General features: G+C 41.6%; 1 protein-coding gene across 3 annotated transcripts in view; it reads right to left on the reverse strand.

The window, feature by feature from the left end:
* LOC135504738 (transient receptor potential cation channel subfamily M member 4-like) overlaps positions 1-25,277 on the reverse strand; it is a 108,806-nt gene extending 83,529 nt beyond the window's left edge. For 2 of the 3 annotated variants that reach the window (XM_064923560.1, XM_064923559.1), the window contains exons 1-4: positions 25,026-25,277; positions 21,670-21,731; positions 21,266-21,443; positions 7,630-7,810 (exon numbers count right to left, since the gene is read on the reverse strand). In XM_064923560.1, the coding sequence (XP_064779632.1) occupies positions 7,630-7,810; positions 21,266-21,443; positions 21,670-21,731; positions 25,026-25,085 (481 nt within the window). In that variant the 5' untranslated portion in view covers positions 25,086-25,277. Of the gene's footprint in view, positions 1-7,629; positions 7,811-17,500; positions 17,587-21,265; positions 21,444-21,669; positions 21,732-25,025 lie in introns of those variants that run through there. The other variant, XM_064923561.1, reaches the window with a different exon arrangement.
* Positions 25,278-25,679: the final 402 nt, after the last annotated feature.

Raw genomic sequence — 25,679 nt, forward strand, 5'->3', positions numbered from 1 at the left:
AAGTCATGGCAACTCACTCACTCATTATCACTGTTTTTTTAGTCATAATTTTTAATATTTAAATTCAGGATTATTGATTGTCTAAATACATCTGTCCTCTCCTCGTACTTCTCCTTACTGAGCCAATTACTCTCTCTTTCCTCCCACTCTTAAGTTCAAAGTTATTTGTGCTTGCATCAGCAGTAGCCTTTAACCGAGATAATGGTGGGTATCGTATGTGAAGCTGGAGAGGGGGAGTGGTAGTAGTGGGAGAAGAGCTTCTCAATGAAGTGCTAAAATCCAGAGCGTCTCATATAAAGGGCTCCTGAGTGGCACAGCAGTCCAAGGCACTGCATCTCAGAGGTTGAGGTGTCACTACAGACACCCTGGTTTGAATCCAGGCTGTGTCACAACTGGCCCGTGATTGAGAGTCCCATAGAGCGGCGCACAAATCCCCAGCGTCGTCCGGGTTTGGCGGTGCAGGCCATCATTGTAAATAAGAATTTGTTCTTAACTGACTTGCCTAGTTAAATAAAGGTTAAATGTAAAAATATAAATATATATATATATTAAAGGAACATTACATATTGCATAACATAGGAGTTTCAGGAAAATGTGAATTTAAAAATAATAATAAACCCACTTACTAATAAGCTAGATGGAGCAGAATACCTAGAGATATGAACCCCTTGGGGGGAGACAATTCATGCGATTATATGTCTTGAAAGACCCCTCTCCTTCTTATGATAATGACAGGTTTGAGAACAAGGATATCCAAATATTCAGTCATCCTAGTATATTCAAAGAGTCACGGGAAAAGGGGGAAAAGGATCAGAAAGGTGGGTCACAGCTTGTACAACTTTGGTAACCACTGGGTCAGAGTGTAGAGGGAGGGACAGCTGAGAACAGTAGTGGATTTCCACGAATACCAATCACCCCTCGGGGTATGGGACTAATTTGGAGTACAATGACCATTTCCTCTCTCCTGAAGTGACAAGTCCACGGGCCCGCACCAGCTACTTGTCGTTCTCCAGAAGTCCCTCTGAGGCCTAAGATTTCAAGACAAAACAATAAATATGCTCACACTCACTGTGGTATTGCACGGCGAGAGAGTTGTATATCGGTTGTGCAAGGCAGAGGTCATACAGTAGTGTGAGAATTGTCTTCAGTTCTTAGTGTTTTCCCTGTTACTATAAGTACGCACTTACAGAAAAAACTGTGGCTATTACCAGTATTTGCCTAAAATCCCATTGTATTGTCCTGGATGGTCACAATATATTACAGTATTAAAGGATAACTTTTTTAATGTCTATTTTATTTTTATAAAATCCACTAGATTTTATAAAAATAAAAATAGACGTTAAAAAAGTTATCCTTTTTAGATAAACCTATACTAAATATATTCACGTCACCAGATAATTTATTAAAACACACTTTTTGCAATGAAGGTCTAAAGCAGCCTCAACAGCACTCTGTAGGGAAGCACCATGATCTCCCTGAAGGACAGCTAGTTTCCGTCCTGGGTACATTGATCTTTTTTATTTTACCTTTGTTTAACCAGGCAAGTCAGTTAAGAACACATTCTTATTTTCAATGGCTGGGAACAGTGGGTTAACTGCCTGTTCAGGGGCAGAACGACAGATTTGTACCTTGTCAGCTCAGGGGTTTGAACTCGCAACCTTCCAGTTACTAGTCCAACGCTCTAACCACTAGGCTACCCTGCCGTCTGCCGATCTAGCAGGCTCATGGTTCTCACCCCCTTCCATAGACTTACACAGTAATTATGACAACATCCGGAGGACATCCTCCAACCTATCAGAGCTCTTGCAGCATGAACTGACATGTTGTCCACCCAATCAAAGGATCAGAGAATGAATCTTGTACTGAAAGCATAAACTACAGCTAGCTAGTGCTGCAATGTATAAAATGTGGTGAGTAGTTGACTCAAAGAGAGAGAAAGACAACACTTGAACAGTTTTGAACAAATCATTTTCTTGAAAAATTAATGACAAGAAAGAGCTATATTTCATTGCATTTTCTTCAACGGCTTAATTTAACTAGGAAAGTCAGTTAAAAACAAATTCTTACTTACAATGACAGCCTACCGGGGAACAGTGGGTTAACTCTCTTATTCAGGGGCAGAACGACATATTTTTACCTTGTCAGCTCGGGGATTCAATCCAGCAACCTTTTGGTTACTGGCCCAACACTCTAGGCAACCTTGCCACCCCATCTAGCTAGCTAGTTTTTACCTACCTAAAAAGAGAGGGGTGCTATGTTAGCTAGCTAAGGCTATCCAACACTGGAACTCTTCCAAGTCAAGGTAAGCTTCTGGTTTCATTAATTTAATGCCACCAGGGCCCTCCGGTGTAACTACCAAACTGCTTGCTGACTGTACTGCATGATTGTAGCGGCTATGACGTTAACTAATATGGTGACAACAATGTAGGCTATGTGTAGAGGTTAGCGGTTATGATATGAAGGTTAGGCTTGGGAAGGTTTTTTCGCCTGGTCAGAGACAGCTAATGTGTTGTGCACTTATGTCCACAAGTGAAGGGAAAAGGTGAGTGGAGGAGATCGTGTAGATGTGAGAAGGAATTATACAACGATAAAAATAATCATGCTGTTTGTATTTTGCTGCTATGAAAGTGAACTGTGTTTGTGTGTGATCAAGGCTGTATTCATTCTGCCGATTCTGTTGAAAAATGGGAATAAACGGAAGCAAACGGATCGAAACGGGTATAAACATACCTGAATTTGTCCAACAGAAACTCTCGTTTGCAACTGTTGTTTAACCCCCTAGATCAACTATATGCAGGCAAGAGTGTAGAAGGCGGTATTGAATGTTTCAATGTCTGTTATTTTGATGACTAAAAATGTTCTCTCGATCTGTGCACCTACACTGTAAACTTTCAGTTACAGGCTAGGTTGTAGCAACCTCATGATGGGTTAGGGAAGATTTGAGTATCATGTCGTAGCTTAAACGTGTCAATAACGGTCCTCATGGTTGGAGCGAGCGGTCGCATCTACACTTCGGTCCGCAGGTAGTATAACTTTTCATTACATTTCATTATAGTACAACGGTTTGATTTGTCTAATCTTAGCAATTTCTTCTTAGCTAGCTACATAGCCGTCTTTGTATCAAAGATAATTGCATAATTATCGTATTTCGTCGTCCTAACGTATCTGCCCAGCAGCTAGCTAAGCAGCTAGCTAACATCCACTGTCCACCAGCACTGTAGAAACTATTACACTCAACTGAACGACTCGATTAGCGTAGTGTCAGCTAGCTACATAGTTGTCTTCGCTGTCTTCGTATCCAAGATAATTGTGTAGTTTAGAGTGTGTAGACTTAGAGTGATTATCTTAATTTACCGAGGTTAGCTAGCCAGCTATTTGTCGTCCTTAACGTAGGAGATGCTGCTAGCTAGCTAGCCAACAGCTAGCCAACCTCTACCGAATTGAACTTCAACTACCCGGTCAACATTCCACGTCGCTCCACAGGTAGTATCACATTTTCATTTCACTTCATTACAGTACAACGGTTTGATTTGTTTGATCTTAGCTAGCCAGCTACATAGCCGTCTTTGTATCTAAGACAATTGTGTAGTCTAGAGCGATTTTCTAGGTTAGCTGGCCAGCTATTGTCGTTCTTTTAACGTAGCTAGCCAGCTAGCCCCGAATAGCAGCACTGTAGAAACTATTACAGTACAACGGTTTGATTTGTTTGATCGTAGCTAGCTAGCTACATAGCCGTCTTTGTATCTAAGACAATTGTGTAGCCTAGAGCGATTTTCTAGGTTAGCTAGCCAGCTATTGTCGTTCTTTTAAGGTAACGTAACGCAATCAACCTGCTAGCTAGCCAGCTAGCCCCCGAATAGCAGCACTGTAGAAACTATTACACTCGACGGAACGACTTGATTAGTGTAGTGTCAACATCGCAGCCACTACCAGCTAGCCTACAAAGTCAACAACGCAGCCACTGCCAGCTAGCCTACTCCAGCAGTACTGTAGCATTTCAATCATTTTAGTCAATAAGATTCTTGCTACGTAAGCTTAACTTTCTGAACATTCGAGACGTGTAGTCCACTTGTCATTCCAATCTCCTTTGCATTAGCGTAGCCTCTTCTGTAGCCTGTCAACTATGTGTCTATCTATCCCTGTTCTCTCCTCTCTGCACAGACCATACAAACGCTCCACACCGCGTGGCCGCGGCCACCCTAATCTGGTGGTCCCAGCGCGCACGACCCACGTGGAGTTCCAGGTCTCCGGTAGCCTCTGGAACTGCCGATCTGCGGCCAACAAGGCAGAGTTCATCTCAGCCTATGCCTCCCTCCAGTCCCTCGACTTCTTGGCACTGACGGAAACATGGATCACCACAGATAACACTGCTACTCCTACTGCTCTCTCTTCGTCCGCCCACGTGTTCTCGCACACCCCGAGAGCTTCTGGTCAGCGGGGTGGTGGCACCGGGATCCTCATCTCTCCCAAGTGGTCATTCTCTCTCTCTCCCCTTACCCATCTGTCTATCGCCTCATTTGAATTCCATGCTGTCACAGTTACCAGCCCTTTCAAGCTTAACATCCTTATCATGTATCGCCCTCCAGGTTCCCTCGGAGAGTTCATCAATGAGCTTGATGCCTTGATAAGCTCCTTTCCTGAGGACGGCTCACCTCTCACAGTCCTGGGTGACTTTAACCTCCCCACGTCTACCTTTGACTCATTCCTCTCTGCCTCCTTCTTTCCACTCCTCTCCTCTTTTGACCTCACCCTCTCACCTTCCCCCTACTCACAAGGCAGGCAATACGCCGACCTCATCTTTACTAGATGCTGTTCTTCCACTAACCTCATTGCAACTCCCCTCCAAGTCTCCGACCACTACCTTGTATCCTTTTCCCTCTCGCTCTCATCCAACACTTCCCACACTGCCCCTACTCGGATGGTATCGCGCCGTCCCAACCTTCGCTCTCTCTCCCCCGCTACTCTCTCCTCTTCCATCCTATCATCTCTTCCCTCTGGTCAAACCTTCTCCAACCTATCTCCTGATTCTGCCTCCTCAACCCTCCTCTCTTCCCTTTCTGCATCCTTTGACTCTCTATGTCCCCTATCCTCCAGGCCGGCTCGGTCCTCCCCTCCCGCTCCGTGGCTCGATGACTCATTGCGAGCTCACAGAACAGAGCTCCGGGCAGCCGAGCGGAAATGGAGGAAAACTCGCCTCCCTGCGGACCTGGCATCCTTTCACTCCCTCCTCTCTACATTTTCCTCCTCTGTCTCTGCTGCTAAAGCCACTTTCTACCACTCTAAATTCCAAGCATCTGCCTCTAACCCTAGGAAGCTCTTTGCCACCTTCTCCTCCCTCCTGAATCCTCCCCCCCTCCTCCCTCTCTGCAGATGACTTCGTCAACCATTTTGAAAAGAAGGTCGACGACATCCGATCCTCGTTTGCTAAGTCAAACGACACCGCTGGTTCTGCTCACACTGCCCTACCCTGTGCTCTGACCTCTTTCTCCCCCTCTCTCTCCAGATGAAATCTCGCTTCTTGTGACGGCCGGCCGCCCAACAACCTGCCCGCTTGACCCTATCCCCTCCTCTCTTCTACAGACCATTTCCGGAGACCTTCTCCCTTACCTCACCTCGCTCATCAACTCATCCCTGACCGCTGGCTACGTCCCTTCCGTCTTCAAGAGAGCGAGAGTTGCACCCCTTCTGAAAAAACCTACACTCGATCCCTCCGATGTCAACAACTACAGACCAGTATCCCTTCTTTCTTTTCTCTCCAAAACTCTTGAACGTGCCGTCCTTGGCCAGCTCTCCCGCTATCTCTCTCAGAATGACCTTCTTGATCCAAATCAGTCAGGTTTCAAGACTAGTCATTCAACTGAGACTGCTCTTCTCTGTATCACGGAGGCGCTCCGCACTGCTAAAGCTAACTCTCTCTCCTCTGCTCTCATCCTTCTAGACCTATCGGCTGCCTTCGATACTGTGAACCATCAGATCCTCCTCTCCACCCTCTCCGAGTTGGGCATCTCCGGCGCGGCCCACGCTTGGATTGCGTCCTACCTGACAGGTCGCTCCTACCAGGTGGCGTGGCGAGAATCTGTCTCCTCGCCACGCGCTCTCACCACTGGTGTCCCCCAGGGCTCTGTTCTAGGCCCTCTCCTATTCTCGATACACCAAGTCACTTGGCTCTGTCATAACCTCACATGGTCTCTCCTATCATTGCTATGCAGACGACACACAATTAATCTTCTCCTTTCCCCCTTCTGATGACCAGGTGGCGAATCGCATCTCTGCATGTCTGGCAGACATATCAGTGTGGATGACGGATCACCACCTCAAGCTGAACCTCGGCAAGACGGAGCTGCTCTTCCTCCCGGGGAAGGACTGCCCGTTCCATGATTTTGCCATCACGGTTGACAACTCCATTGTGTCCTCCTCCCAGAGCGCTAAGAACCTTGGCGTGATCCTGGACAACACCCTGTCGTTCTCAACCAACATCATGGCGGTGGCCCGTTCCTGTAGGTTCATGCTCTACAACATCCGCAGAGTACGACCCTGCCTCACACAGGAAGCGGCGCAGGTCCTAATCCAGGCACTTGTCATCTCCCGTCTGGATTACTGCAACTCGCTGTTGGCTGGGCTCCCTGCCTGTGCCATTAAACCCCTACAACTCATCCAGAACGCTGCAGCCCGTCTGGTGTTCAACCTTCCCAAGTTCTCTCACGTCACCCCGCTCCTCCGCTCTCTCCACTGGCTTCCAGTTGAAGCTCGCATCCGCTACAAGACCATGGTGCTTGCCTACGGAGCTGTGAGGGGAACGGCACCGCAGTACCTCCAGGCTCTGATCAGGCCCTACACCCAAGCAAGGGCACTGCGTTCATCCACCTCTGGCCTGCTCGCCTCCCTACCACTGAGGAAGTACAGTTCCCGCTCAGCCCAGTCAAAACTGTTCGCTGCTCTGGCCCCCCAATGGTGGAACAAACTCCCTCACGACGCCAGGACAGCGGAGTCAATCACCAGCTTCCGGAGACACCTGAAACCCCACCTCTTCAAGGAATACCTAGGATAGGATAAGTAATCCTTCTCACCCCCCTTAATGATTTAGATGCACTATTGTAAAGTGGCTGTTCCACTGGATGTCAGAAGGTGAATTCACCAATTTGTAAGTCGCTCTGGATAAGAGCGTCTGCTAAATGACTTAAATGTAAATGTAAATGTAATGTTACATTGACATGACTGAATGGAATATGAATGACATGATGTAATAGAAATAATAAAAATAATATAAGGTATGCTCATAAAAAAAAATTATAACTGACCTCCGTCATCTTAAATGGCCGCTACTGACCACAGTATATCAAAAATCTCACCTACTCATTATGATTTACAAAAGCGGATGTGCACAAAGGTGGCGGCCTCCATGGACTTAATAGGTTTTCTGTATTGTAGCTTTCTCACCGTTACCCTCTTTTTATATCTGTATTTAGCACAGTATACATGATCCCAATTGAACAATGTTGTGCGCCATAGTTTAAAAACTCTGTAGATTGTTTTAGCACTATGACGTCATATCTGTATTCTGCCATCTTTATGCACATGCGTGTTCAGAGAGTGCCATTGAGTAAGGAGAGGAGGCGGTTCCATCAGTACCTGTGCTCTGGGAGGCTTTGACCAATCCCTGCCTCAGGACCTCCCGTACCCACGTCTTGACCTTTGCTCTACCCTCCCCGCTCACCACTGACACCACCAGGTTGGGCGGAGGTAGCCCCCAGTGGGCCGTCATCAGGGTGTAGACGATGGAAGGAGGGGTGTCCCACGAGAGACGCAGGAACTAGGAGAGAGAGAAAGAATAGTACATGCCAATAGTAGACAGTCTATACAATAATATTGTAAAGTATATAGTATAGTATACTCTCTTCGTCTCGTCCCCTTCATCTGCACTAATGTAAAATATCTGAGTCTCTGCTCTATCATTACTACCAGACAGCCATAGTAATGATGATTAATCAATTCAAGAACAAAATGAATGTTGACAGGAACAAGAAAGTAGTATGAAAGATGGTAGCAGCAGAGAGAGAAACAGTCAGACAAGCACATACATAGTGAGAGAAAGCAAAATAGATCTATAGTGGTTCCTCCTTTAAAAGTTGTGTCATACTGCGGCACACCCTGGGGCTGCTGCAGCATTCTGTGGCATGTTATCTATTTGTCAGCCATTTTTTCTGTTAATAAATCCTCTTAGAGCTACCCGCTACTTTTTTCAATTTCCACCTGAGGACATACCCAAATCTAACAGCTTGTAGCTCAGGCACAGAAACAAGGATATGCATATTCTTGGTACCATTTGAAAGAAAACACTCTGACGTTTGTGTAAATGTGAATTGAATGTAGGAGAATATAACACAATATATCTGGTTTAGATAATACAATGAAAAAAAACATACATGTTTTATTTTTATATCATCATCTTTAAAATGAACAAGATAAAACAAACATTCATATAGGATGATGGGGACAATTTCAGTGAAAAACAGAGGGCAACAGTACTTGATAACTTCCAAAATGAATGATAACTTCCAAAATGAGTGTGCAACATGACATGAAGTGACCCAGGTGTCCCACACAAGTAGCCCAAATGTACCCAAGTGGCCAAATTGGTGAAGCTATACATTTTGAATGGAACAACTATATACAAAATACCAAAATGGTATTCTAACACCCCCCCCCCCCCAAAAAAAAACAATAGAGAAAAAACATGAAGAAAAAAATGTAAATGTACAAAATAACACATTCAATATTTGGAAGACCCCCAGTCCTCGACACAATTTATGCTGCTGATTCCAGGTGCCATAGCACATCCATGCCTGCAGAAATACATTTGCGCAGATGGACACCACTTGTGGCAGGATATAGACCTGCTTATTATAGACCTGCTAGATCTACGGTCTCATTTATATTATGACATTTCAGCTAGATCTGTCTCTATTATATTATGACAGACTAGCTAGATCTACTGTCTTTACTATATTATATCTATATATATTATATATATTATATCTATATATAAAAACAAAAAACGAAACCCTCACGGAATGGAAAATATGGCGCTGTACAATGTGACAGTCAGGAGAAGGCTACAGGATTGGAGCATTCTAAATTGTTTGCCTTCATTTGACAACTTTGTTCCAATATTTCTGTAAATCAGTGATATTTATTCCATAGTAATTCGTTATGGATCCATAACTAAATCAACATCTACAATTTGAAAGAGTATTTTTATCATTATATTATTAACAAAATGTGTTTATTATGCGTCTGTGCAGTCTACAATACATACTGTAGTAAACATGGGAACGTGCCTAATTCCTTACATAAGGGAGAGCAGGCCATGTCTGTACTACAGAATGCGGGGCACGCGGAAGACCGGGATTCAAATCCCCAATGGGGAGGAAGGAGTAAGCTGTCCTTGTAAATAAGAATTTGTTTTTAACTGATTCCTTATGTATTATTTCATAGTTGTGATGTCTTCACTATTATTCTTGTAAGTCGCTCTGGATAAGAGCGTCTGCTAAATGACTTAAATGTAATGTAAATGTAATGTAGAAAATAGTAAAAAATAAAGAAATATCCTGGAATTAGTAGGTGGGTCCAAACTTTTAACTGGTACTTGCTAAATTCATTTGATTAATATTATATTTTTTCTATTCCAAGAAAAACTAAAAGCCCTCTGGGTTTCCATTAGGATGGAACGGAAAATATGGCGGCAGTACAGTACTGGGCTATTTAGCTAAAGAATCCCCGCAGGGCACATGCATGACCGGGGTTCAATTCCCCGAAAGGGAGGAAGGAGTAGACTGTCCTTGTAAATAAGAATTGACTTGCCTAGTAAAATAAAGTTTGCACTAAGAGCATAACATTTCTGCACCCAAATTTTCAAATTATTGTCTAACCAATACCCAAACAGAGATTAAGTGAAAGTAAAAAAACTAATTGATTTATCAAGACCAGTCCCCATGCTTGCCTCAGAGCAGCATGAAACAGTTGCAGGCTTTTGCTTCTAACTTCAATTTGCTCTTGAAATAAATAAGACCTACACCATTTTTAACAGAACATTACTCAACACTAGTGAGACTCATTTTGCCTATGGTAGGCCTAAAACATTTTTGTTTTCAATTATGTAACTCTCCGCCGATAATTACATTTAGAGGATTGGAGGACTCTAAACTAATATCTAAGCGGCATTTCCATTAGATAAGAGACTTTTATAATTCTAAAGGAATTAATAATACATTTGTTTGTTGCTTTGTTTAAAAAGTAACGATATTTTGAAGATTTTGTTTTTATTTAACCTAGAATGAGTGAGAAAAAGGCAATTCTTGAACATGGGGTGAGACATTCTCACTAATTTGTAAATAAAGCCAGTTTGTTATTTAGAATTATTTTTTAGCAGGCATCACTAGCTTATATTCAGTCAACACATATTTTAAGAATATCATGGAATATTTGACAAATTAATTTCTTATGGATCCATATCTAAATAAACATCAGCATTTTGAAAGAGTATTTTTAATCTATATTCTTCAGTTACACATCCCTGGAATAGCAGAACAGCATAACAAGAACAGCATAACAAGAACAGCATAACAAGAACAGCATAACAAGAACAGCATAACGGTCTGGGCAGCCCATGCTGTGCCTGGTGATCAGTTGGTCAAGTTCTGTTGTCAGAAGAGGAATGGAAATGTCAGGGTGAACCGATGACCTGACGAACTCGCAACGTATATTGACTCTGCCTGACGGAGGTGGAGCTCCAGAGCTCACAAGTGTGCATGACATGGAATGTGAGTCCATCTCGTTCCTCGCCCATGAGCACCTTCATCAGATGAGCAGAATGGTACCGCCCTGAGCCCCCATAGATGACAGTGGCCTGTGATAGCAACGGTAGATCAATTGAGAATGAAAAGTGACTCCAACACACAAATGAGGCGTACACATTTTAAGAATCTAGCTTAATCTTGGGGCTAGGTGTCCCGTCAGCAGGACACCTGTTGACAATTTCTGGTGAAATTGGAGGGCGTGTAATTCAAATAAATAATCTTAAAGATTATGGATATTAAACATCTAGGTACATACAATTGTCTTTTATCGGTTAACTTCTTGAGTGTAGGGGGCAGTATTTTAGTTTTTGGCAACAACAAAAAACATACCCATTTGAAACTGCCTATTTCTCAGGCCCAGAAAATAGAATATGCATATAATTGTCAGCTTAGGATAGAAAACACTCTAAAGTTGCCAAAACTGTCAAAATATTGCTTGTGAGTATAACAGAACTGCTATTGCAGGCAAAAACCTGAGGAAAATCCAACAAGGAGGTGCTGAAAGCGCTCTGTTCCAATGGATGCCTTGCCTCCATTGAAGGGGATATCAACCAGATTAATGTTCCTATGGCTTCCTCAAGCTGTGAAGTCTTTAGACATAGTTTCAGGCTTTTATTTTGAAAAATGAGCGAGAAAGAACCCATTGCGTCAGTGGATGGCTGTGTGCCAGCAGAGTTTTTCATGCGCAACAGCCATTTTCTCTCTTTCGCCTATGGAATAAGCTACCTTCCGGTTGACATATTATCGATTAAATACTGTAAAAACAACCTAAGGATTGATTATAAAAAGCATGTAACAACTTTCGACGCACTTTACGGATACTATTTGGAATTTTAGTCTGCGATGTCGTGACCGCTCGAGCCTGTGGAATACTGAACATAAAACGCCAAACAAATGGAGGTATTTTGGATATAAAAATAATCTTTATGGAACAAAAGGAACATTTATTGTGTAACTGGGAGTCTCGTGAGTGCAAACATCCGAAGATCATCAAAAGGTAAGCGATTTAATTTATTGCTTTTCTTACTTTCATGACCAATCTACTTGGCAGCTAGCTGTTTGTAATATTTTGTCGACAAAGAGATGTTCTTACATAAACGCTTGTTATGCTTTCGCCGAAAAGCTTTATTGAAATCTGACACGCCAGGTGGATTATCAACAAGCTAAGCTGTGTTTTGCTATATTGCACGTGTGATTTCATGAACATTATTATAAATTAATAGTTTTAGAAATTTAATTTGAATTTGGCGCTCTGCAATTGAGCGGATGTTGATGAAAAGGATCCCGCTAAAGGGATGGGTGCATCCAGAAGTTAAAAGCTTAAATTCTTGTTAATCGATTTACAAAAGGCTTTACAGCGAAAGCATACCATGCGATTGTTTGAGGACAGCGTCCCAGATCAACATATTTTTCAACCAGCACAGGCTTCATAAAAATCACAAATAGCGATTAAATAATCACTTACTTTTTGAAAATCTTCCTCTGATTTGCAATCCAAAGGGAACCAGCTACAACATGCATGGTCGTTTTGTGAGATAAAATGCTTCTTTATTTCCCAAAACGTCAGTTTAGTTGGCACCATTGATTTGAGTTCTACATGCAGACAAAGGAATCCATAAAGCTACCACTAAACATTGTTAAAACAAGCCAAACTACGTTTCTCATTAATCCTCAGGCACCCTAAAATGTGATTAATAACCTCTTGAAACTCCCCATCCCGGATCCGGGATCGTGACTAAAGCCTCAGGCTCATTAGCATAACGCAACGTTAACGATTTCTGAAAATCGCAAATAAAATGAAAATAATGCGCCTGCTCTCAAGCTGAGCCTTTTCTTAACAACACTGTCATCTCAGATTTTCAAAATATGCTTTTGAACCATAGAAATTGACTAATTTGTGTAAGAGTATGCTAAGCTAGCTTAGCATTTTGAGTAGCATTTAGCAAGCAACATTTTCACAAAAACCAGATAACCAAATAAATAAAATAATTTACCTTTGAAGAGCTTCAGATGTTTTCAATGAGGAGACTCTCAGTTACATACCAAATGCGCAGTTTTTCCTGAAAGCGTCTGTGTGTAGGAGAAATCGTTCCGTTTTGTACATCGCATTTGGCTACCGAAACGAACCGAAAATTCAGTCACCTACAACGTCAAACTTTTTCCGAATTAACTCCATAATATCGACCGAAACATGGCAAACGTTGTTTGGAATCAATCCTCAAGGTGTTTTTTCACATATCTCTTCATTGATATATCGTTCGTGGAAGCTTGCATTCTTCTCTAAATTCCATGGAAAAATACTTGCAGCTGACTTTTGCGCACCAATTTCGGCGCAGGACACCGGGCGGACACCTGGTGAATGTGGTCTCTTATGGTCAAGCTTCCAATGATATGCCTACAAATACGTCACAATGCTGCAGACACCTTGGGGAAACGACAGAAAGGGCAGACTTACTCCTCTCGCATTCACAGCCATATAAGGAGACAATGGAAAACAGAGCCTCAAAAATCCTGCTCATTTCCTGGATGCCGTCTCATCTTGGTTTTGCCTGAAGCTCACGTTCTAGGGCACGCACAGAAAATATCTTGGTAGTTCTGGACACGTCAGAGTGTTTTCTTTCGAAAGCTATCAATTATATGCATAGTCAAGCATCTTTTTGTGACAAAATATCTTGTTTAAAACGGGAACGTTTTTCATCCAAAAATGAAATAGCGCCCCCATAGCATCAAGAGGTTAAACTATAATATTTCATACGGAAAGAAGTATGTTCAAAAGAAAAGTAAGATTAGAAAGTGTGCGTCGTCTTAATCGCGCACCCACAGACTGATTTCCAGCTGTGACTCCCAGCACCAAAACTCAAAATTGTTCTTCATTTTGGAAGAAACAAGCCTGAACAAAGACTGAACCTTGAACAAAGACTGTCGACATCTAGTGGAAGCCATAGGAATTGCAATCTGGGAGCTGGAATTGCATAGGACCCATAGCCTTCCATTGTAAGAGCACGGGATCGCCAAAAAAACAATTTCTGGTTGGTTTTTCTTTGGATATTCTCCTACCATATAAGTTGTGTTATAGTCTCATATATTATTTTAACTTTGCTTTCTATCCAATGGTACCAATTATATGCATATCCTGGCTTCTGGGCCTGAGTAACAGGCAGTTTACTTTGGGCACATCAGTCAGGCGGAAATTCTGAAAAAAGGACCCTAACCTCAACCGCTTTCTTGGCAACCATGCGTTTTTTCCAGCCCTTTGTCCACTGACCTCCACGGATGGTTGTCAGCATGGTTGTAAGCTCTCCAAAAACACATTCACGTATTAACTTCTCTAGGGTAGGGGGCAGCATTCGGAATTTTGGATGAAAAGCATGCCCAAATTAAACGGCCTGCTACTCGGGCCCAGAAGATATGATATGCATATAACTGGTAGATTCCAAAACTGGTAGATTCCAAAACTAACGTTTCCAAAACTGTTAAAATAGTGTCTGTGAGTATAACAGAACTGATTTGGCAGGTTTTTTTGGTAGTTTTCAATTCAATGCCATTACAGTATCCATTGACTTAGGACTCAAATTGCAGTTCCTATGCCTTCCACTAGATGTCAACAGTCATTAGAAATGGTTTCAGGCTTGTATTCTGATAAATGAGGGAGTAAGACCAGTCTGAATGAGTGGACCCTTGTCGTGTCACAGAGAGAGTGCCTTTGTAGTGCGACCGAGAGAGTGCCTTTCTTGTTTACCTTTTATTTGACGACGTTATTGTCCGGTTGAAATATTATAGATAATTTAGGCTATAAACAACCTGAGGATTGAATATAAACATCGTTTGACATGTTTCTATGAACTTTACGGATACAATTTGGATTTTTTTGTCTGCATGTTTTGACTGTGTTTGAGCATGTGGATTACTGAAGAAAACGTGCAAACAAAACAGAGGTTTTTGGATATAAAGAGACTTCATAGAACAAAAGGAACATTTATTGAGGAAATTAATGTCTTCTGAGTGCAACCATATGAAGATCATCAAAAGGTAAGGGATTAATCTTTATCTCTATTTCTGACTTGTGTAACTCTTCTACTTGGCTGGTTACTGTTTGTAATGATTTGTCTGCTGGGCTGTTATCAAATAACCGTAAGGTATGCTTTCGCCGTAAAGCATTTTTTAAATCTGACACCGTGGTTGGATTCACAAGAAGTTAATCTTTAAACCTATGTAAAATATGTTTTGTTTTCTGAATTTTTATAATGAGTATTTCTGTATTTGAATTTGGCACTCTGCAATCTCACTGGCTGTTGGCCAGATGGGACGCTAGCGTCCCACATACCCTAGAGAGGCTTAAAGTACACAATTATCGATGTTATTACACAGTATGCCTACAAATTGATTGGCTATATACCTTATTTTTTATATAAAATACTCTGAAACCAAAATACCTTTAGTCCGTGGGGCGACGCACAATTGGCCCAGCGTCGTCCGGGTTAGGGAGGGCATGGCCGGTAGGGATATCCTTGTCTCATCGAGCACAAGCGAGTCCTGTGGCGGGCCGGGCACAGTGCACGCTAACCAAGGTTGCCAGGTGCACGGTGTTTCCTCCGACACATTGGTGCGGCTGGCTTCCGGGTTGGATGCGCGCTGTGTTAAGAAGCAGTGCGGCTTGGTTGGGTTGTGTATCGGAGGACGCATGACTTTCAACCTTCGTCTCTCCCGAGCCGGTACGGGAGTTGTAGCGATGAGACAAGATAGTAGCTACTAAAAACAATTGGATACCACGAAATTGGGGAGAAAAAGGGGTAAAATGTAAAAAATAATAATTAATCTATACATGTTGGTCTCCTGATTTAAACATGATCGAACTTGTTTGGCATCAACTGAAAACATTCCTCCGTAACTCTGCCAAGCCGACAAGCAAAGATAAACTAGTCAAGGCCATCAAGGTGTTTTGGCAAGAGAAATTGACGACAGAACAATGCAACAAATACATTCATCTCAGCCAGGTTTTAACTGTGGTCGTGGAGCTGGGTGGAAGTGTGACTAAAATGTAGTTTATATTAACATCCCCATTTGAATGCATTTTTCTCATTTTATTAACGAAAGCATAAAGATGTTGATGAAGAATTACTGTACTGCTGTTTTGAGTTAGAAATGTAACACTTTAGAGTGCTTAAGCATCGAATACATTGCAAGTTGAGGGATTTTCACAACAGTGGCCGGGTTATAAAAAGTATATTGTCCTGCTAATAGGAAACATTTGCATGATGTGCTACACCTGCTACAGTTGTGAAAAACAAGTTTGAAAACCTGTTTTCAAAATGCCTCCAGTTGTCCATACTACTGTAAATAAAAACATAACATCTTGTTTACATTCTTTATTGTGTCACACATAATTTGTATCTAACTTTCCAATTACTTTTAGAGTTTGGGATTTACAAATGTGCGCTTTTCAAAATGAGTTTCATTGTTTTAGTTAGAACGTGCAGACTTTTTCTCTCTAAACTATTGTTTTATGTAGTATGCTACATTTCTGACCAGTTGCAATTGTAAGTAGGGCTAATAAAATAAATCCTACTTCTATTAGGGCAGCCGGGTAGCCTAGTGGTTAGAGCGTTGGACTAGTAACCGAAAGGTTGCTGACAAAAGGTACAAATCTGTCGTTCTGCCCTGCCCCTGAACAGGCAGTTAACCCACTGTTCCTAGGCCGTCATTGAAAATAAGAATTTGTTCTTAACTGACTTGCCTAGTAAAATAAAGCTAAAATAAAAACAATACAATTAAATTAGGCTGTTAAGCCTAATAGCCTACCTCATCCAGTTAAGTAATTTTATATAGGTCTAGGCTCTGAAGAAATAGACTCCAATTAAGCCCTCTTGTTGTTTGTAAAGTCAAATTAAAATTAATATTATTGTTGAAATGAATTGCTTGACTGGTGTAGGTTCTCTCCATCTGTTGGTGTGCAACACTTGCATGACAAGTTAGCTATATTCTCAGCACCAGCCTCTGTATTGGTTGCCGCCAGTTGTTTTTTAAATTGAAACTTTATTTAACTAGGCAAGTCAGGTAAGAACAAAAATCTTATTTACAAAGACGGCCTACTCCGGCCAAACCCGGATGACGCTGGGCCAATTGTGCGCCGCCCTATGGCACTCCCAATCATGGTCAGATGTGATACAGCCTGAATTCGAACAAGGGACTGTAGTAAAGCCTCTTGCACCGAGATGCAGTGCCTTAGACTGCTGCACCACTCAGGAGCCATGACCAATAAATAAATAAATATTTATTTATTTCAGAACACTAACTGTGTGTAGGTAGATACGTGTAGGTATATTGCCTTGCAAAAGTATTCATCCCCCTTGGCGTTTTTCCTATTTTGTTGCATTACACCCTGTAATTATTTGTTTTTTTTCATGTAATAGACATACACAAAATAGTCCAAATAGGTGAAGTGAAATGAAAATAATTACTTATTTCAAAAAATGATTAAAAAATTCAAACGAAAAAGTGGTGCGTGCATATGTATTCACCCCCTTTGCTATGAAACCCCTAAATAAGATCTGGTGCAACCAATTACCTTCAGAAGTCATAATTAGTACAATAAATTCCACCTGTGTGCAATCTAAGTGTCACATGATCTCAGTATATATACACACCTGTTATGAAATGCCCCAGAGTCTGCAACACCACTCAGCAAGGGCACCATGAAGACCAAGGAGCGCTCCAAACAGGTCAGAGATAAAGTTGTAAAGAAGTACAGATCAGGGTTGGGTTATTAAAAAAATCTGAAACTTTGATCATTCCACGGAGCACCATTAAATAAATTGTAAAAAAAATGGAAAGAATGTCACCACAACAAACCTGCCAAGAGAGAGCTGCCCACCAAAACTCACGGACCAGGCAAGGAGGGCATTAATCAGAGAGGCAACAAAGAGACCAAAGATAACCCTGAAGGAGCTGCAAAGCTTCACAGCGGAGATTGGAGCATTTGTCCATAGAACCACTTTAAGCCGTACACTCCACAGAGCTGGGCTTTACAGAAGAATGGCCAGGAATAAGCCATTGCTTAAAGTGTTAGCCAAACGGCATGTGGGAGACTCCCCAAACATATGGAAGAAGGTATTCTGGTCAGATGAGAATAAATTGAGCTTTTTGGCAATCAAGATAAAAGCTATGTCTGGCACAAACCCAACACCTCTCATCACCCTGAGATAACCATCCACAATGAAGCATGGTGGTGGCAGCATCATTCTGTAGGGATGTTTGTCATTGGCAGGGACTGGGAAACTGGTCAGAATTGAAGGAATGATGGATGGTGCTAAATACAGGGAAATTCTTGAGAGAAACCTGTTTCTGTCTTCCAGTGATTTGAGACTGGGACCGGGGTTCACCTTCAAGCAGGATAATGATCCTAAGCATACTGCTAAAACAACACTTGAGATGTTTATTGGGAAAGATTTAAATGTCTTGGAATGGCCTAGTCAAAGACCAGACCTCAATCCAATTGAGAATCTGTGGTATGACTGTTTTGCTGTACACCAGTGGAACCCATCCAACTTGAAGGAGCTGGAGCAGTTTTGCCTTGAAAAATGGGCAAACATCCCAGTGGCTAGATGTGCCAAGCTTATAGAGACATACCCGAAGAGACTTGCAGCTATAATTCCTGCAAAAGGTGGCTCTACAAATTATTAACTGGGGGGTGAATAGTTTTCAGTTTGTCTTATTTCTTGCTTGTTTCACAAAAAAAATATTTTGCATCTTCAAAGTGGTAGGCATGTTGGGTAAATAAAATTATACAAACGCCCCAAAAAATATATTTTAATTCCAGGTTGTAAAGTAACAAAATAGGAAAAATGCCAAGGGGGGGTGAATACTTTCGGCAACCACTGTAAATGTGGAACGATAGATACAAATGATTAGTTGGGCAGGGGGCTTCACACCGAGCTCGGCTATGAGACAATTCTTTAGTAAACGTTGAATAGACTATTGTTCAGCTAATAGCTCATCCTGCTACTACGCTTGTAAAAAACTAATAATAATACTTTTACCCCTTTCCACAAGTTGAAGACTATAATTGAGTGTTTTTGGCCACAATCGGCCCCAACCCCAATTAATACATTTGGGCACAGTCGATAGCGTGCTGGACTTCGGGCCAAAATGTTGAGGGTTCAAAACCTGCTCCCTCCTTGTTTCATTACTTTATTATGCCGGTCTCAGTGCAAAAAACTCATCTCATTCCTCGTGTCATTCTTCTCCTGAGTGGCTATCTTGTGGGCATGCTGGTAGGATGGACTGTTTTTATTCTATACAGTGGGGCAAAAGAGTATTTAGTCAGCCACCAATTGTGCAAGTTCTCCCACTTTAAAAGATGAGAGAGGCCTATTTGGTCAATAAGAAAAGTTTATCTCAATACTTTGTTATATACCCTTTGTTGGCAATGACAGACGTCAAACATTTTCTGTAAGTCTTCACAAGGTTTTCACACACTGTTGCTGGTATTTTGGCCCATTCCTCCATGCAGATCTCCTCTAGAACAGTGATGTTGTGGGGCTGTTGCTGGGCAACACAGACTTTCAACTCCCTCCAAAGATTTTCTATGGGGTTGAGATCTGGAGACTGGGTAGGCCACTCCAGGACCTTGAAATGCTACTTACGAAGCCACTCCTTCATTGCCCGGGTGGTGTGTTTGGGATCATTGTCATGCTGAAAGACCCAGCCACGTTTAATCTTCAATGCCCTTGCTGATGGAAAGAGGTTTTCACTCAATATCTCACGATACATGGCCCCATTCACTCTTTCCTTTACACGGATTAGTCGTCCTGGTCCCTTTGAAGAAAAACAGCCCCAAAGCATGATGTTTCCACCCCCATGCATCAAAGTAGGTTTGGATGCAACTCAGCATTCTTTGTCCTCCAAACACGACGAGTTGAGTTTTTACCAAAAAGTTATATTTTGGTTTCATCTGACCATATGACATTCTCCCAATCTTCTTCTGGATCATCCAAATGATCTCTAGGAAACTTCAGACGGGCCTGGACATGTACTGGCTTAAGCAGGGGGACACGTCTGGCACTGCAGGATTTGAGTCCCTGGCGGCGTAGTGTGTTACTGATGGTAGGCTTTGTTACTTCGGTCCCAGCTCTCTGCAGGTCATTCACTAGGTCCCCCCGTGTGGTTCTGGGATATTTGCTCACCGTTCTTGTGATAATTTTGACCCCACGGGGTGAGATCTTGCGTGGAGCCCCAGATCGAGGAAGATTATCAGTGGTATTGTATGTCTTCCATTTCCTAATAATTGCTCCCACAGTTGATTTCTTCAAACCAAGCTGCTTACCTATTGCAGATTCAGTCTTCCCAGTCTGGTGCAGGTATACAATTTTGTTTCTGGTGTCCTTTGACAGCTCTTTGGTCTTGGCCATAGTGGAGTTTGGAGTGTGACTGTTTGAAGTTGTGGACAGGTGTATTTTATACTGATAACAAGTTCAAACAGGTGCCATTAATACAGGTAACAAGTGGAGGACAGATGAGCCCCTTAAAGAAGAAGTTACAGGTCTGTGAGAGCCAGAAATCTTGCTTATTTGTAGGAGACCAAATACTTATTTTCCACCATAATTTGCAAATAAATTCATTACAAATCCTACAATGTGATTTTCTGGATTTTTTTTCTAATTTTGTCTGTCATAGTTGAAGTGTACCTATGATGATATTACAGGCCTCTCATCTTTTTAAGTGGGAGAACTTGCACAATTGGTGGCTGACTAAATATTTTTTTGCCCCACTGTATATATGAACTACAAATCAGCCTTTACTTAAACCAAGGTTTCTAGTCTTTTGCAGTTACAGTGTGTAATCATGGATGTCCCAGGAGCAGGAGTGGTAAACACTGTTGAAGTGTATAATTGCAATACATACTTGCAGACACAGCATCATTCAAAGAATGGAGTTTGATACACCTGGTATTGGATATGACTGAAAAAAAACATCCTAAATAGCGATTTTCATAGATGTAATTTATAACAAAAAAATATGCACAATCATTTGTCTCTACATTAACTAACATATTCCTCTCAATTGTACAGTTGCTTAACTCGTTATGACGTTATAATTACTTAAATTTGCTTCCACCATAGTGTTTTGTCAGCCATCTTTGAAAGTCACCAGAGATGGGTGGCTCGCGTCAAATTCGTCATTAGAACCACTCGGAATGATTGGTCATTTAAAAACCTTGGGACCCAAATACATAATGAGTGTTTTCACTCCCCCTTGCGGTGGTCTGGAGCAATGCAGCCGTGACGCTGGAGCAATGCAGCCGTGACGCTGGGTACCTCTAAGTCCAGCTGTGTAAGCTCGCAACTTTTAAAGGAGGAAACACTGTAGAGAGAGGGAGAAGCATACAGACAAACAGAAAGATAGACACCTACTTTGCTGTGTCTCTTGCTGGCACCGGCGAACTCCAGCTCTCCGAAGGCATCGGTGGGGTACTCGGAGGAATGTTGGGAGCTGTCCCAGTGGCTGACGATGGCTGTGCTGAAATAGTCCCCCAGAGCCACTGACTCATGGGTGTCCCGCGTACCCCCACACTGACACAGCCTGCCATTACTAAGGGAGAGGAAATGGGACAATCAGCAGCAGCATAGGAAAATATTCATTATTACTTTGATAATTTACATTACAAGAATTATATATTCATCATTACTATATTCAAGCTTTACACAGTTATTGGCCTCCTGAGCTTGCATTATTTTGAGCAATAGGTGAAAAATTTGAAATGTTAATAAAACAAATGTAGAGAATGTGGGAAACTGGGAATGCGATTAGACTTTACCTGAAAGAATCCTCTACGAAAGTTGTGCACACTCGTTTCTTGATAATTTTGGGTATCCAGCTCTGAAATTATAATTAGAAGGTTAGTTTATAACCATCAAGATTGCTGATATTTGATTGATTCAAGAAGCAAAATACACATTGGTGCGTTATTGCAGGTGTTCTGTTTCCACCCTGAGACTTTCAGGGTGCCTCACTAAATTAAGAGTAGGCCTAACTGTTAGGCCTCCTGTAATATTAAATCCAAACTATGACACTGTTTTTTTATATTTCAACCCTGTCAAACTGTGCTCATGCATTACATGTGAAAAATATTGATCTTGCTGCTGTTTTCACCTATTACTTTCTCTCCAGCTTTTTCTGGGACACCTTGAAACCTCACCGATGCCCCCAAAGGTTGAAAGTAATAGGTGCTTTGAAATAAGTGCCATGTAGTGTTGGAAAACTACCAGTAATTTACCAAAGTTACCTGAAGTTTCTGTAATTAACAAGTAATCTATGGAAAATGTGGTAATTTATACTTCAATAATATTTAAAAAATTTATTAATATATTCCTTTTTTTCTTCAAATGTACATCTGTGTCCATATTGTCCATGTCATGAGTTTCTAGTGGATAGCCATATTATTCAAGAGAAAAATAGCTAATGAAAAAAGCATTAATCAACAATGGCATAATTGTCAAGTAATCTGCCACCGGTTTGCCACCCATTTACCATATTATTACTCCTACATAGCAAATAGGCCAGTCTTACCTAGTGTTGATCTTCAGTGTAACATTTCTTGTGTTGATTCAAGTATTAAAATCCACACCCACCATTACCATATTTCCCAGCATGCTCCATTGCAGGTTGATTTGTTTAGAATTGTTTGTTTTAATATCTATGTCTTTGCATGTACATTGATTGATTCATTAATCTTGTGCTACTCAAATATAAATAACGTACAATTTGTTAAACTAATCCAACATGTTACTTGGATTTATTGCACCCATTACTGTTTTAGGTCAGGGGTGGGCAGATTTTTGGCTCGAGAGCCAAAACAGGATTTTGAAATTCTACAGAGGGTCGCATTTTTTGGGAGACCCAATTATTTATTTATTTTAGCAGTTTGCGGGTGCCTCTTGATTGGCGTAGCGCTTTAAGGCACTGCATTGCAAGTGCTTGAGGCGTCACTACAGACCGGTTTTGATCCCTGGGAGACCTATGAGGCAGCACACAATTGTCCCAGCATCATCTGGGTTAGGAAAGGGTTTGGCAGGCCGGGCGCATGCACGCTGACACGGTTGCCAGGTGTTTCCTTCGACACATTGCTGCAGCTGGCTTCTGGGTTAAGCGGGCATTGTGTCTAGAAGCAGTGCGGCTTGGCTGGGCCATGTTTCGGAGGACACAAGGCTCTCGACCTTCGCCTTTCCTGCGTCCATACGAGAGTTGATGCGATGGGACAAGACTGTAACTCCCAATTGGATACCACGAAATTGGGGACAAAAAAGGACAATAAAAAAATCTATATATTTTGTCTCGCGGGCCGGCTTGAAGTGCCCGACGGGCCGTACTTTGTCCCCTCTTGGTTTAGGTAGTCTCATATTGTGGGTGAATAAAAATTCAAAAAAATTCTTTAAAAAAATTCAGTCCACTCTTGCTGAATTCCAAGCCTGCATAATGTGACTTGCAGTCCTACTGTTACCTGTAAAACCATGAGTTCAGGCCACTGTATTAGGGTAAAGCTAGGCCCTTTATAAAATGTGTGGTATTGTGTTAAAGAATAACGTAAACTCACGTAAACTCGTACATCGCCTTGGTCCGTACAATTGCTCTTATTTTAGCGCCCCAAAAACGTAATACTTCCAGATCAACTGTAATTTCTATACCATTGTAGAGCACAATTTCTCCCCTTTCCAACAAAATAAATGACATGACCTAAACGCTGCCCGTTTCTGCATAAGTCAAGCTGGCAATGAGCCCCATCGGGTCTTTTTAAAAATGGAGTGTGGGGAAGCGAAACTAATGCGAGATAGTGAGGAGAGATGTCGTGTGGGAAAATTGCTTTTTTCCCCCACTCGATCTGTCCAACTTATCACAATATCGCCTCTAAAATGTTAATAAAACAATATAAAAAGAGTTTATATAATGTCATTACATACCTATTTGAAGGTTTGTGTTTGAATTTTAATCGTTTAAGTAAACAGCGGCTTTGAGAATGATGATCGCATGCAATGACGCAAAAAATGACTTGGTATCCCCCCTTACCCCGTCACTGTCCATTTCTTGTTTTTAAAGGATGATATAAGTGCTACACCTGGTGGAGAGAGATTGTAAGACAGAAATAGTTGCTTTATGCGTGCTGTACGTTACGACATGACACGCCATGATCTAACGGAGGGTCCGTTTTTTCAACTTTTCTCCAATACTATAGAGCCATCACCATGTCGATCAACACATGAATAGAAACCTAGTTCACACACCCCGATTTTTAAGTCAACACAGTCCCATTAGTTTTCTTTGTAGCCTTGTTTGAATATTGCGGTGGCGCACATTTGTACGGAATGGGGTGAGTTTACTTTATACATTTAATAATATTCTCTTAGGATCTCACTTGGTGAAGGCCACAGGACTGAATTGGAAAATGTGTATTTTTCTCAACGCTCTGCTGATGAGTATTTTTCTCAGCTCATACAGGAGTAATACAGGCCTAGTGCACTAATTTGGTGCGGATAACTTTTATTTATATTTATTTTTTTAAATTGTGATTTATCAGGGGGTACTTCAACCCGCTATGCTCGAAAGGCAAGACACTCTAGGAAATATGCAAATAAGGCTTTACACTAAAGCAGTCTGTTAACTTAACACAAAGTGTGCACCCCTATACACTAGACCGGTGTTAAATCAGACCAGTGATAGATGTAACACTCTGTGTGGATTTAACACAGGGGACTTTGCTGTGTATTTAAAAACTCACGGTCATACTTTTGGCGATGCTTGGAACACAGTGTATGCAAAATCACAATGCGTAAAAACCACTCAGATTTACAATTGACCAATTGTAAAATAATGTGATACCAGGAAGAATAGCCAACATTTATTTTACAAACGAATAATACCATAAGTATGTTGTTATCCCACATTCTACACTAGTGCATAACTAGGCTACTCGAAAGACAAGTTTCAAAACGTTGATTGAAGCCGTGTTAAAAGCGTGTTGCTGGCGCGCCACACACGGTACTCTCAGCCTTTTTTAATCGTAGTCTAGCCCCCACATAAATAAATAGCCCCACATGCAGTAAATCAATACTGTATAGTACAGTCAACTTTAGGTTACAACGGAATACAATTTCTCGCAAATTTTGGAAGCATTCCCACCTGATCTTTCTCGGTCTTCTCGGACATTTCGCCGCCGTCTTCTCCTTCCGTATCGCTCATCTCAAATACCTATCGTTTTATTCCCGAAAAACTATGAACAGATAAATTATCCATTTGACTAAACCTTTTCTAAATTACTGGCCATGCGGTGAGCGTTCAGAATTGAGTATGAAAATCCAGTTTCTTTGTGGTTACATTCGGCGACACGTCTGCTAGGTAGGTGTGGTTAGAATCAAGAAAGGGTATGTAGAAGGAAATCTGAAAAAAGTTTATTGCGAAAATGGGGTAAGACCAATGCAGCATATGGATAACAAGTCAAGACAGACAGTTAAGGCATGGCATGACTTAATAATGCGGATAGTAACGTTGAATATGCGCCAAACTATCCACCTTTAATAGTTCATAATAACAAAAACAAAAATATAAATGCAACATGTAAAGTGTTGGTCCCATGTTTATTGAGCTGAAATAAAATGTCCTAGAAATGTTCCATATGCACAAAAAGCTTATTTCTCTAAAATGTTGTGCACACTTTTTTTACATTCCTGTTGGTGAGCATTTCTCTGTTGCCAAGACAATCCATCCATTTGACAGTTGTGGCATATCAAGAAGCTGATTAAACAGCATGAGCATTACACAGGTGCACCTTGTGCT

This window comes from Oncorhynchus masou, chromosome 18, assembly GCF_036934945.1.
Source record: "Oncorhynchus masou masou isolate Uvic2021 chromosome 18, UVic_Omas_1.1, whole genome shotgun sequence".
NCBI lineage: Eukaryota > Metazoa > Chordata > Actinopteri > Salmoniformes > Salmonidae > Oncorhynchus > Oncorhynchus masou.